Source organism: Uranotaenia lowii, chromosome 3 (genome assembly GCF_029784155.1).
Source record: "Uranotaenia lowii strain MFRU-FL chromosome 3, ASM2978415v1, whole genome shotgun sequence".
Taxonomy (NCBI): Eukaryota; Metazoa; Arthropoda; class Insecta; order Diptera; family Culicidae; genus Uranotaenia; species Uranotaenia lowii.
The window spans coordinates 240,439,258-240,453,504 of record NC_073693.1 but is presented as its reverse complement, the minus strand read 5'-3'; the positions used below and the strand labels follow the sequence as shown (position 1 = coordinate 240,453,504).

The following is a 14,247-nucleotide window of genomic DNA, read 5'->3' as shown; positions in this document are numbered from 1 at the left end:
TATGAAAATGTTTCTCGTAATGTTATTGATTCGAAGTATTAAAAACAGACTGAGTCGATTTTAAGTAATGTTTAAATTGTTCAAGCCTTGTTGTCTGAAAGTTCGGTTTACAAATATTGTTTCCATAAATAAATCATTTCTTTTAGGCTTGTATGAGAGATTTTAAGAAGAGTTGAAGCATTACACAACCCCAAAATCTCTTAACATTCGGACGACGGGAGGGGAGATACAATGCGGGAGAGAACATCCTGTAGGAGCCTATCAGCAGCAGCAGCATAGCTAGCGAGAAAATTGTGAGTAAACATAATTTCGGGGAATCCAAATTACCGAAGAGAGAGGAGTCCCCGTCTGACTGAAGTGGAAATGGAAAAGCTTTCTCTCGTGGGTAAGGCTTTTCCTTCCCGCGTTTTCGAATGTTAGTAAATCGTTGGCCTCCCCTCGACGTTAAGAAAAACGGGTTGAGGAAATGTTGAGCTGCTCCCGAAAGAGGGCGCGGTGTGGAGTTCCCCTATATGTCTTATGCTGGGGAAAAACCCAACTCTATGTAGATGTATGTATGCATGTTGGGACATAGTTAGTCGTCGATTCAGACAGACAGACGGTGTTTTTCGATCTGCGAGTGCAAGCAAGGACAAGGAAGAAGAACGATGGGCGTATAATTTTCCTGAAGGAAATTCATTTCCTAAATTGATAGTTTTTCCTCGGGGCAATCGGAGTGCAATTGTTGCAAAGATTGATTATTGTTCCAAACCGGAAGGTAGCAAGTTCCTCTCATTAGTGCAGTTTGCAGAAAATTTGATACTGTAAAGTAATTGTGTTGCCATCATTATTGATTACATATTGCCGCTTGCAAGGTGAAGGAGTTTTCACCAATAGTCGACGGAGTTAATTTACATTTCCTTGCGAAAAAGTGATTGTACATTTGTCGACACTTTTCCCCGGTTGGCTATAGTCGTTAGTTCGGGACCATGGATTTGAGGAATAAAGTTGCCCTGGTGACGGGAGCAGCAACAGGCCTGGGAAGAGCCTTCTGCGAGGAGTTGCTGAAGCATGGCGCCAAGGTGAGTTGGGGCTTTTTTTTTTCGGGTGACATGATACATACCATACATGATGGTGGCAGGCGATACAAAGTTAATCATCTTCACATTGTCGTAGGTTTCCATTTGTGATTTGGATTCGGATGCGGGGGAGCTGACGGCCCGGGAGCTGGAGCATGAATTCGGTGCCAATCGGGTGCTGTTCTGTCACTGTGATGTTACCGATTACATTCAGTTTGAGGGTAAGTTACTTGTAAAACATATTTATAGACAGCACTTTCTTTGATTCGTTAAAACATTTTGTCATTATATTATTAAAGTGATTTTCTTGCTCTAAAATGTGTTGTGCGCCTACTTGGTTGAATAGTTCTACTGAATCAAAGCAATCGAAAGATTCTCTATAACACAACAACGTTAAAATAAAAGTTCAGATAGGTACTGGTATTTCGATAGCAACTTACTATTTTCTTATATTAGTATTTTTAATAAGTACATAACTAATGAAAAAAGTTATTTTTTACAAAATAAGAAGTCAAAAAGTGCTGTTTAAACTTTGTTATTAGCCAAAACAAAATTTTACCCTTTTTTTTAAAACCCCCCAAGCAACCAAAAGTCTCGTTAAAAAGGTCAAACACAGCTTAATCAGTATAATCAATGTGCTGAAGTTCATTTTATTCGGCTCAATATTTAAGTTCTTATTGAAACTTTGAAGTTCCATTACAGATTTGAATGGCCTTCTGTTCAGATCACACAAAAGTCATCTTTTAATCAGCAAAAACAAAAAAAAATCTATTCTCTCGCTCTCTTACTTCGGTCACCACCAGCCCGCTGCCGGTTTCTCGGCATCCATCTTGATTCCTCCCATCACCTCAATTCATCTGACTTAATTGCTTTGTTTTTGACATTGTTTGGAACATGCCGGCCCGCACGCCATTTCTGATACACATTTGACTTATTTGCTTACTCAAGCAATCAAACAACCTAATGAAAAAAAATAGTCGTGATACAAAATTTGAACCGCGACCCTTCGAGATAATAGCCAAACACGCTGCCACGAGGTCACGCCTAGATGTTGCCTTACCAGCAGCTAAAACTCGAAGTGGTAATAAACTTCCCTAGAATACCTGCAAGGGCAGCCAGCGGCCAGCAGCGAAGACGCCAGCCTATTTGAGAAACTTTTTGGAACTTGAAGTCCATGGAAGGTTATTTAAGACCCAATTTGTAACTTTTATACTGAATGGAAGTGATTGACATGTCACAAAAAAGGCTATTGAGGGAACTTAGTGAAGTCCCTGGAAGGCTATTTGAAACCCAATTTGTAACTTTTATACTGAATGGAAGTACCTGGCATGTCACAAAAAGGCTATTTAAGGAACTTTTTGGAACTTAAAGTCCAATGAAGGCTATTTGAGACCCAATTTACAACTTTTATACTAAAGGGATGCGATTTGATATGTCACAAAAAGGCTATTTGGCCTGGCTTCGACCAGACCGAACTGAACGCCATTAGAATTTTTTTAAACTGCAGATTTTGAAACTCATGTCATTCGTTTGCGAGACCAAAACGAGTAAATTTATTCACTGGGATGTGTTCCTTGGGTTGTAAACTATTGGTTCTGGTTGATAAGTTTTACAGATATTGTCTAAAGGTGAAAATATTAGTACATTAAACTCAAGTGTCTCGGAAAACTGCTGATGGCGTTCAGTTCGATCTGGTCGAATCCCGACCATTTAAGGAACTTTTTGGAAATTCAAGTCCATGGAATGCTATTGGAGGCCCTATTTGTAACTTCAACACTGACTACTGAGTGATGCGATTGACGTGTCATAAAAAGGCTATTTGAGGAACATTTTGTAACTTTCATGCTCGCATTCGAGAAAAATTCGGTACCAATTCCCTTTGGAACCTTTGTTCAGCGAAATTCGAACTTCGTAAGCACGCGTTTAAGTAGATATGGGACTTTTGGTTGCGTGGGCTCTCATACAATACTTGTAGACGTAACAAATGACTCAATTACGAGATAAACGGAAGATTTTTTGTATGGAATTTCAACCCCTACTATATACCCTTCTTTTCCATTCTTCGATGGATTTATGAAAAGCAATTTTAAAACCAAAAAAACTTTATGAATTCTTTAAAGAATCTCTCGAATGAAAATAATACACCTAGGTCTTTTTTTACACTGATATACGTACCGCGTAAAAAAAAACCGTGTAAAAAAAAAACCGTGTTAATTCCCGAAAACCGTGTAAAAAAACCGTGCTAATTGCGGAAAACCGTGTAAAAAAAGACCTTTAAATTTATGCAGCTTTGAAACATGAAACAATAAGACATGTAACTAGACACTTTAGACCTTAGACCTGACACCTGAGACCTGAGATTTGAGACCTGAAACTTGAGACTTTATACTTAAGACATGAGACCTGAGATCTGAGACTTGCGAACTGGTACCTTAGACTTGAGACCTGACAATTGAGACATGAGACCTGAGAACTGATACGTGAGACCTGAGACTTTCGATATGACACCTGAGACCTGAGACCTGAGACCTAAAACCTGAGACCTGAGACCTGAGACCTGAGTCCTGAGACCTGAGACCTGAGACCTGAGACCTGAGACATGGGACCTAAGACATGAGACATTAGACCTGAGATCTGAGACACAAAACATGAGACCTGAGACATTAGACCTGAGACATAAGACATGAGACCTGAGAAATGAGACATGAGACCTGAGACATTAGACATTAGACATGAGACATGAGACATTAGACATTAGAAATGAGACATGAGACATGAGACATTAGACCTGAGACATGAGACATGAGACCTGAGACATTAGACATGAGACTTGAGATTTGAGACCTGAGACATGAGACATGAGACATTAGACCTGAGACATTAGACATTAGACATTAGACATTAGACATTAGACATTAGACATTAGACATTAGACATTAGACATTAGACATTAGACATTAGACATTAGACATTAGACATTAGACATTAGACATTAGACCTTAGGCATTAGACATAAGACATTAGACATTAGACATTGGACATTAGACATTAGACATTAGACATTAGACATTAGACATTAGACATTAGACATTAGACATTAGATATTAGACATTAGACATACACGCAGCGAAAAGATTTTTTATTTCAAAGGAAAGTGCCGCAAAAACAAAGGATTTTTTTCTTTGATTTTGGGATAAATAAAAATTCCTTAGATTCAAAGGCATTTTCCTTTGTTTCAAAGAATTTTTCTTTTGAAAAATCTTTGAATCAAAATATTAATGCTTTGAAACAAAAAACAGTTTCATTTGATGCAAAGTTGTTCTCGTTTGCTACAATGTAATTTAGATTTAGATTTAAAAGGATTGGTTCATTGAACCATTTTCCTTTTATTCCAATAGGAAGAAAAAATTTTCTGTTTTCCCGAAGTTCCTATTAGGAATTTTGAATAATAAAAAGAACGAATTTACATTTTCAATTCATTTTTATTCACAAAATTAACACTAACACTGGTTCACTATAATTTTGATCCTAATTTTGGCCTGAGGGCATACTTCTTGGGCCGCTCAATAGACTTCCGGAAGCAGCTCCGGTTGCTAGCTTTAGTGGTCATCCAACTGGTGATTACCGCTGAAGATCGGGCCGAAGATAATCAGACCGCTGGATTTGGGGCGGAATCTACCGTGGTCCTGTAATGCAAGAGTTTATATAAAATCTTAAACATTCACTTTTTGATTAATGGATTAACACACACTTACCATTCTTCATCCTGAATCCTCCTAAAGCTATCTCTGATTCACTAGTTTTGATTCTCAACACAACCGGACAAACTTTATTCGAAATTCAATTCTTGCTCAATCCAAAATATCTTCTAAGTTTAAAATTATAATTTAAAGAAATTATTACTTTCTGTTGAAAACAATTTTCTTTGGTTGGAAGAAAATTTACTTTGTTTTAAACGAAATGTGCAATTGAACAAATTTCTTTTGAATCAAAGAATTTGTTTAAAATCTAAGTCCAAAATTATTCAGTTCAAAAAATTAATTCTTTCTTTCAAAAATTATTCATTTGAATCAGAACGATAATTCATTGATTCAAAGAAAACAGGAGTTTGATTCAAAAAACTGAATGTTTTGAATCAAAGTCAGTTTTGTTTTGTATCAAAATCCAAGTTTTCTCTGCGTGTAAGACATTAGACATTAGACATTAGACATTAATGTCTCAGGTCTCAGGTCTCATGTCTCATGTCTCAGGTCTCAAGTCTCAGGTCTCATGTCTCAGGTCTAATGTCTCATGTCTCATGTCTCAGGTCTCAGGTCTCAGGTCTCAAGTCTCATGTCTCAGGTCTAAAGTCTCATGTCTCATGTCTAATGTCTCAGGTCTAATGTCTCATGTCTCAGGTCTCAGGTCTCAGGTCTCAGGTCTCAGGTCCCAAGTCTCATGTCTAAAGTCTCATGTCTCATGTCTAATGTCTCAGGTCTAATGTTTCATGTCTCATGTCTCAGGTCTTATGTCTCAGGTCTCATGTCTCAGGTCTCAGGTCTCAGGTCTCATGTCTTATGTCTAATGTCTCAGGTCTAATGTCTCATGTCTCATGTCTCATGTCTCAGGTCTAAAGTCTCATGTCTCGTGTCTCGTGTCTCGTGTCTGAGATCTCAGGTCTCATATTTCAGGTCTCAAGTCTCTGGTCTAATGTCTCAGGTCTAATGTCTCAAGTCTCAGGTCTCAGGTCTCAGGTCTCAGGTCTCAGGTCTCAGGTCTCAGGTCCCAAGTCTCATGTCTCAGGTCTCAGGGGTCTCATGTTCCACGTTCTTAGTCTCAGAGCTAAGATTTTCTCAACTTCAAAAAGATTCTAAGTGTTTTCCTTTGAAAAGGACTTAGAATATTTTCTCTCAAAAACCGTGTTAATTCGCGAAAACCGTGTAAAAAAAACCGTGTTAATTCCTGAAAACCGTGTAAAAAAAGCCGTGTAAAAAAAAAAACCGTATAAAAAAATACCGCGTAAAAAAAAACCTAGGTGTACATACATTTTTTAAGAAGAAAATGTAACAAAAAATCTTTAAGATATCTACAATGTTTTTCCTGTGCTTCTTCATATCAGCGCTAGCTCAAAACAAATTTTTAATGATTCTCATTTGACACCTATACGTTTAAAAAAAATTTGTTTGGGACAATTGTCCATTAAATTTTTATGAAGTTAAAAATGATTGTAAAACGAAAATATCGTATTATTATTGGCAAATCACTGGCTGATCAAATTATTGTTGATCCAACGTATAATTCATTAGCAAACATTTACAGAGTTTCCAATTCTTTGTTTTTACGTCCGACAATATCAAACGAAGTATCTACTATCATTCAATCTTCCAATCATTCCAATCAATATTTCCACAGGCTTATTAAAAAAACATGTTGAATTTTTTGGACCAATTCTCTCACAATGTTTCAATCAAATTTTAGAAACGGGAATTTATCCTGATTGCCTGAAAACGGCAAAAGTATTACCTATTTTTAATCTGGTGATCCTACAAATGTTAATAATTATCGTCCCATTTCAACTTTGAGTGTTTTTAGTAAAGTGTTTGAAAAACTTTTAATCGAAAGAATCAACTCTTTTTTGAGTGCCAATAATGTTCTCTACAATCATCAGTATGGGTTCAAATCGGGTTCAAGTACTCTTACAGCTATTTGTGAACTTTTAGATTCAATAATTGATAACATTGACAAGAGGAATATAGTTGGTGGCCTTTTTTTAGATCTTAAAAAAGCTTTTGATACTTTGGACCATGAAATACTTCTAAAAAAAACTCGAATATTATGGCCTCAGAGGTATCACAAACAACAGAAAGAAAACAATTTGTCCGTATTGATGAAGCATCAAGTTCCTTAGGGAGTATTGAAGCCGGCGTCCCGCAAGGTAGCAACATTGGACCAATCCTATTTCTTTTGTACATCAATGATATCAGTAACCTGCCATTGCATGGAATACCAAGACTTTTTGCGGACGACACGAAACTTTTTTACCCAGGAAAATGTCCTAATGTAATCATTAAAAACATGGAAGATGATCTCAACATTCTGCATAAATATTTTAATTCCAATCTTCTCACTTTGAACTTTGCAAAAACAAAATACATGTTATTCCGGTCATCTAGAAAAACAATCCAATCCCACAACAGTCCAAAAATAGTTAATAATGTTTTGGAAAAAGTATATAATTTCAAGTATTTGGGAATAACACTAGATGACACTCTGTCGTGGAAATCGCACATTAACAACATACACAAAAAGATATCGTTGTTTAGTGGCGTTTTATGGAGAGTGAAACATTTTGTACCACTCCATGTAATGTTGCGTTTTTATTTTGCGTTTGTTCATTCACACTTGAATTATTTGATTGCGGCGTGGGGTAGAGCTTCCTTATCTCTCCTATCTCGTCTTCAAACTTTACAAAATCGTTGTCTGAAAACTATATTTAACCTTCCCTTTCGTCATCCATCAAATCTGTTGTACTCTAACCGCTCTCACAATATTTTACTATTGGCTGAACTTTGTAATTTCCAAACTTGCACTTATTTCTTTGATAATTTGCATTCCTCTCATATATCTCGAAATCTCAGGTTTACTTCAGGAATTCGTATTCATAACACAAGGCAGTCTCATCACCTTCTGAGAAGTAATTCGTCAACAAGCCTAGGCCAACATAGGATTTCTTTTGTCGGACCTACGCAGTACAATAATCTACCCGAAGAGTTAAAGATAATTAATAACAGGAATATTTTCAAGACCAAACTGATGCAACACTTTAAAGACTTATTAAACCAATAAACAACGAATCACCAAACTAGCTTTTTTTAAAATTTGTATAGAATAATTGATTTTAACTTGTTTGTCTGTAGTTTATTTTAATTTCACCTAATTTTAACTTTTAGTTTAATTTATTTTAATTTATTTTAATTTTTTTTTAACTTGTTAATACATTTCAATTTCTTCCATCGAGAAATGAATCTCTTAAAAGGAAAACTTTTTTCCACTGAGATTCACTGTATTTGCTTACTTTTTATTATATTCTTACGCGCCTTAAAGTTAGAATATATTGTGTTCTCAGCATGCGTAAATTTTGTGTTTTTGCTCGCGTTTTTAAATTAAATTTAACCTGTTTGCTGCCAGACATGAGAACTGAAGTGTCCATTACCAGGAAGCTCTTTCGAGCTTTTTGGTGTGGGGGAGTGTGGCGGGCCAAAAAAAAAAGAAAAAAATCTGCTCCTTAAAGTCTTTACAAAAAAAAAATCGATTTCGTTTCTTCAATTTCTAAAATAAAATTATCAAAATCAGATTTTGAGATATGAAGTTTTTGGATTTGGAACTGGGATTTTTTCCAATTTTCGTATTCAATTTCGTTTCAATTTTTTGATGTCAAATAACTCGAATTTTCAATTCTGATCTATTTAGCTTGTATGCAATTTTGTAGCACACAAGGTTTTGTTCAATTTATTCCAATTTATCTTTTTTTTACATTATTTTTTATCATCTTATTACCCCGTTTTTCTATAAACATTTTTAATGAACGCAATATGTAGTGATAACACAAAATCGATTTATTTTTGATGGATTCTATTATGATTGAACACTCTAACTCGAATTTAGAAATCTGGTCAGTAGAAGAATTTTTTCAACTTTACTTCATAATATTTTATATATAATTACTTTTTTGCAGTAACTGTATTTTTTACGGCTATCCGTAATATGAATAGTGGAACACATTTTTTTTTGTATTTTTTTTAAATAACAGCTTTGTTGTTTTGTTCTATTTGGCACATTTTTCTAGAACATTTGAAAACATTCCGGTTTCGAGATAAAGCTAAAGAATCAAGTCACCTCAGGGATCAAGTATCCTCATTCTCCCCTACTGTGTGGGCAAGCTAGCGACCCTAGCGCAGTAGATAGAGTTATATTTAGGCTTGCCGATGGCCATAAGATCGAATCTAGTTCATGACACACATACACGCAGAGAAAACTAGGCTTTTGAAACAAAACAAAACTGACTTTGACTCAAAACATTCATTTTTTTGGAATCAAATTCCTGTTTTATTTGAGTTTGGTTTCGGTTTTGATTCAAAAAATAATTTTTGAAAAAAATAATTTATTTGAGTGTTTGGAGGGTTAAACATTTTAGGCGAAATTAACCTTATTGTCCGCATACCACTTCAGCACTTCCTTGGAATAAAGGCGAGAATGAGGTCAAATCCGGCCAGAAGATTGTTGGGACTCTTTCATGTACACCTGTCCGAATTTCTTCGCAAATTTTGACATCTTCTGAGTGCGGACATGCTCCGGAACGCTGAAACTGTTTTTAACGGCCAAGGATAAGGCCGTGAAAAACAGTTTGCCGGAGATCTTTTTGAAGTCGGCCTTCCCATATGTTTCGTCGTCCATGATGCAGCATTCAACTTTCGTCAGCATGTTGAGGTACAACTTCCTGGCACGGGTTTTGGTGGACTTGTTCTGCTTCTCGTCGCGATTAGGGGCCTTTTGTACCTTGAACGTCCGAAGCCCAATCTTAGTTTTGGCCTTCTGGACAAAACTTCGGCTAGGTGCAGCTATTTAGCCACATCCCGAACGGAGGCGTTCGGGTTTCGGTTGAAGGCCCCAACTACGCGGCTGTAATTTTTGGTGTTGTACGGAATACTTCTTCCTTCACTTCGGGGCTTCCGAAATTGTACCAGTATTATGTAAAACGTGAGAAATAAGTCTCTTGTATTTCGACTACAGAAAGATGAACTTACTGTCCCATCTCTTTGAAAAGAAAACATGTAGATCCATTTCTGTACGAATGGTCACCTTGCGTGATGTAGCATAACAAAATTCGATTCACCAGAATCTCTAGTTTTCTAACTGCTTATATAATCACTCGCGACATCGTGGAATTCGCGATTCCCAACATTTTAGCGATGGAACGATGCGAGAGATCCTTGTTCTCGTGATGAATGCACAAGATTTTATCACGCACGAGCTGTCCTTTCGACTCCATTTCCACGAAGTTTTGATCACAGGACTTTAAAACTTGCAGGATGTAAACAATGCACTATGAACTAGATCCACCCAAATCTGATGATCTTTATTTTTCTAAACTTACAGAGGCCTTCCAGTACACAAAGACCATCTTCAACGAAATAGACATCGTTATCAACAATGCCGAGATCATGAACGATAAATTCTGGGAACTGGAAGTCGATGTTAATCTGAACGGAGCCATCCGCGGTACCTTGCTGGCTCAGCAGTTTATGAGTAAGGACAAGGGCGGCAACGGAGGTGTTCTGGTCAACATCGGATCGGCGGTCAGCGTTAAGCCACAACTGTCCACTCCGATTTACACGGCCACGAAGCACGCCATCCTGGGAATGACCAAGTCCTGCGGTGATCCGTATCACTTCAATATCACCAACATCCGGACCTTTGCCTACTGCCCTGGGCCGATAGAAAATTCCTTCTCCCACAACAAGCGCTTCAGTTCACCGGCACACGAAAAGGCCTGGAAACTGGACATGTCTGGAGTACAGTTCCAGAAGTAAGTCAATAGATTATTATTTAAAAACTGTCATTGATCAATGTTTTTTTTTTAATTTTTGTATTCCAGATTAGAACATGTGGCCAGAGAATTGATCCCGCTGCTTAAAAATGCCCCCACCGGTTCGATTTGGCTGGTGACTAACGGGAAAGCTCCCAGAGAAATACCCTACAGTAGTCACTAAATTTTAAAATTGATTTAAAATCAATCCTTTAATAACATTGCTACGCAAACTAATCAAACCATTCTTCAAAGCTAAATGAATTCAACCATTAGATATATCAAAACATTGACACCGTTCAGCCATAATTGCAAATTATGTAACTTTACTAACATTTACCAAATCACATATATTTACCATACATCTGTCGCAGAGTGGACAGTTAAACAAACTTATTGGAGTGTCATCTTTAGCATTAAATTGTACCAGTATTATGTAAAATATGAGAAATAGGTCTCTTGTATTTCTACTACATAAGATAGGTAACAAAAAAATGAACTTACTGTCCCATCTCTTTGAAAAGAAAACATGTAGATCTGTTTCTGTGCGAATGGTCACCTTACGTGATGTAGCATAACAAAATTTGATTCATCAGAATCTCTAGTTTTAGCAGAATAGAATAAAAACGGGAAAGTAAAACTTTTGATACAGCATTCATTGAATAAACCAAAAAACCATCGACATTCAATATCATAAAAAACCGATACACTTTTCATATTTTTTACGAGAAAATAGATGTTTGCAAAACCCCTTGAATGCATTTAAATCTGTGATGGTGGGGAGAAATTTCCGCCAATGGATAATGGATTTCCCGAGTTTTGTTTCTACTATTTTTACGAGAAAATTTGAACACTTTAACATAACTACCGGATCGCATCACTCAACATACCAATCAACCAACCTACATGTCAGCGTACGAAAAGATAAAAAAAGGTATATTTATTGCGACATACATTATTATGATAACTATTATTATCGCTTTTGATAAATCACAAAAAACTGCAATAAATTTTGTGAAATATGTATTAAAAATGATCTTGTAAGCTTAGTTATTGTTTTCCGAAACCTTATTATATAAAATTTATATTATTTTATTTATAAAATGGATTTGTCCAGCCGAAAAACCGAAGTTTCATGGCAGCTTATAAACTAGTGGAGTGTTACACTTCCCTTTGTAAATAACTTTTGAATGCATGGAATTTTCAGTGAAATTACGTTGTTATATCATTTTTGCATGTTCAAATTTTGTGACGATCTGTCAAGTGGTCCCTAAACCCTAAAAAAACAATCTTCAACTAAAATGTATTTATTATATAATGATACCAGCATTAAATAATTATTTACTTACATACGGCGCGTTCGTAAAATAATTTTTTGGGTGATGCATCGATTTGTTTGGTAGATGTCAAATCACAGTTTGTTTGATTTACGAACGCCAGCATCGATAAAAAGAATCACTTCGATAGAAAAAAACAATTTACGAACACGCCATTACTTACTTAATGATCCCGCGCCGATCCTCCGGTGCATAGGGCCGTGGTAAAAGACCTCCACTGTTGACGATCCGGAGCCAGCGTCTTCACCTGGTCCCAGTCAAGATTCTCGTCGACAGTTCGTATTTCAGCGGCGAGGCTTCGCCGCCACGAGTTTCTGAGTCTGCCTCTTCTTCGATGACCTTCTGGATTCCAATCTAGCGCCTCTCTGCAAATCTCGTTTTCATCTTTCCGCAGCGTGTGCCCAATCCATCTCCACTTACGTTCCCGAATCTCGATTTCTAGCGCCCTTTGATGACACCGGCGATGTAGTTCCTCATTCGAGATCCAGTTGCCAGGCCACCAAGCGTGGATGATATTCCGCAGACAGCGGTTTAAAAAAACATGCAGTTTTCGCGTCGTCACCGCATATGTGCACCAAGTTTCGCACCCGTACAGCAATACGGATTTGACGTTTGAGTTGAAGATTCGGATTTTCGTTCGTAGAGAGTTCTGGCGTGACCGCAAGATGTTTCGGAGACTCGCAAACGCAGATCGGGCCTTTCTGATCTGGGTTTCGATGTCTTTCCTGGTACCACCATCAGGCGTTATCTGGCTACCAAGATACTGAAAGCACTCCACTTTCTCAACTTGTTGCCCAGCTACCATGAAACTGGAGGGATTTCCTGTGTTGATCTCCATCGACTTGGTCTTTCCGACATTGACTTTGAGACCTGCTGCCTTGGAACTTTCGGTGAGGTCGTCGAGTTTGCTCTGCATATCCGGTTGTGTTTGGGCGAGCAAAACAATATCGTCAGCGAGGTCAAGGTCGATCAGTTGCTCCATTGTTGAAGGATTCCACGACAATCCTCGGTTCGATGCACAGTTGATCGATCCAGTCAGAATCTCATCCATTACGATGAGAAAAAGTAGCGGTGATAAGATACATCCCTGTCTCACTCCAGCAATTACCGGGATTGGTTCGGACAAGACACCATCGTGCAAGACCTTGCACGAAAATGCCTCGCATTGTGCTTCGATGAGATGGACTAGTTTCTCTGGGACCCCTCGTCGCCTTAGAGCCGCCCAGATGTTTTCATGGTTAAGTCGGTCGAATGTTTTTTCGAAATCAACGAAAACCAGCAGAAGTCCTGGAATTCGTTGATTTGTTCCAGTATGATTCGTAGCGTTGTGATGTGGTCTACACATGATCGTCCGGATCGGAATCCAGCTTGTTGCCGTCGGAGTGTAGCGTCGATTTTCTCCTGGATCCTGTTCAGGATCACTTTGCAGAGTACTTTGAGGGTTGTACATATCAACGTTATGCCTCGCCCGTTACCACACTCTGTCAGGTCTCCTTTCTTCGGGACCTTTACGAGGATACCCTGCATCCAGTCGGCCCGGAATGTTGCAGTATCCCAGATGTCAGCGAGAAGACGGAGCAGCATTTGTGCTGACAGGGCAGGGTAGGCTTTCAGCATTTCAGCAGGGATGCAGTCGATCCCAGGTGCTTTGTTGGATTTCATGTTTTTGATTGCCGCTTCTATTTCAGCCAGCGAGGGCGCATCCGAGTTGACTACGGGTTCTGTTGGCCATCGCTATTCGTGACTCGGAAGAGTTGTTCGAAGTGCTCAGTCCATCGTTTGAGCTGATCTCAATAACTGACCTGCTCGGTCTTTCAGCGGCATTTTTGCATTAGTCCTTGCACCACTGAGGCGGCGAGAAATGTCATAACGCAATCGGATATCTCCATTGGCGGCGGCTCTTTCTCCCTCTTCGGCTAGGGAGTTTGTCCAGGCTCTCTTGTCTCGTCTAGTTACAAGCTCGTTTAACTGCCTTTTCCAGCTCCGCATATCGTAAGCGGGCGGCTGCTTTGGCTGACTCGGTACATGCCTGCTCAATTCCGACTTTCGCCTTTCTCCGATCATCGACCATCCTCCAAGTTTCATCCGACATCCATTCACTTCTTCTTCTACACACTTTACCGAGAGTACCATGGCTCGTCGTTATAAAGGCATTCTTGATTCCACACCACTGTTCTTCGACTGTTCCGTCTGTCGGCAATTCCGAGGCTCGGGATTCTAGCTGTTCAACGTATGCCCTTTTCACCTCTGGATTCTCCAGAGGTGCTGGAGGTGCTCTTTGCTGCAA

At 38.3% G+C, this 14,247-nt stretch overlaps 1 protein-coding gene across 1 annotated transcript; it reads left to right on the top strand.

The window, feature by feature from the left end:
* The first annotated feature begins 592 nt into the window (after positions 1 to 592).
* LOC129755122 (15-hydroxyprostaglandin dehydrogenase [NAD(+)]-like) lies at positions 593 to 11,621 on the top strand. Its single transcript, XM_055751455.1, has 4 exons — positions 593 to 1,061; positions 1,156 to 1,279; positions 10,194 to 10,623; positions 10,693 to 11,621. Exons 1-4 carry the CDS (start codon positions 969 to 971, stop codon positions 10,805 to 10,807), a joined length of 762 nt encoding a protein of 253 aa, XP_055607430.1. The 5' UTR covers positions 593 to 968; the 3' UTR covers positions 10,808 to 11,621.
* Positions 11,622 to 14,247: the final 2,626 nt, after the last annotated feature.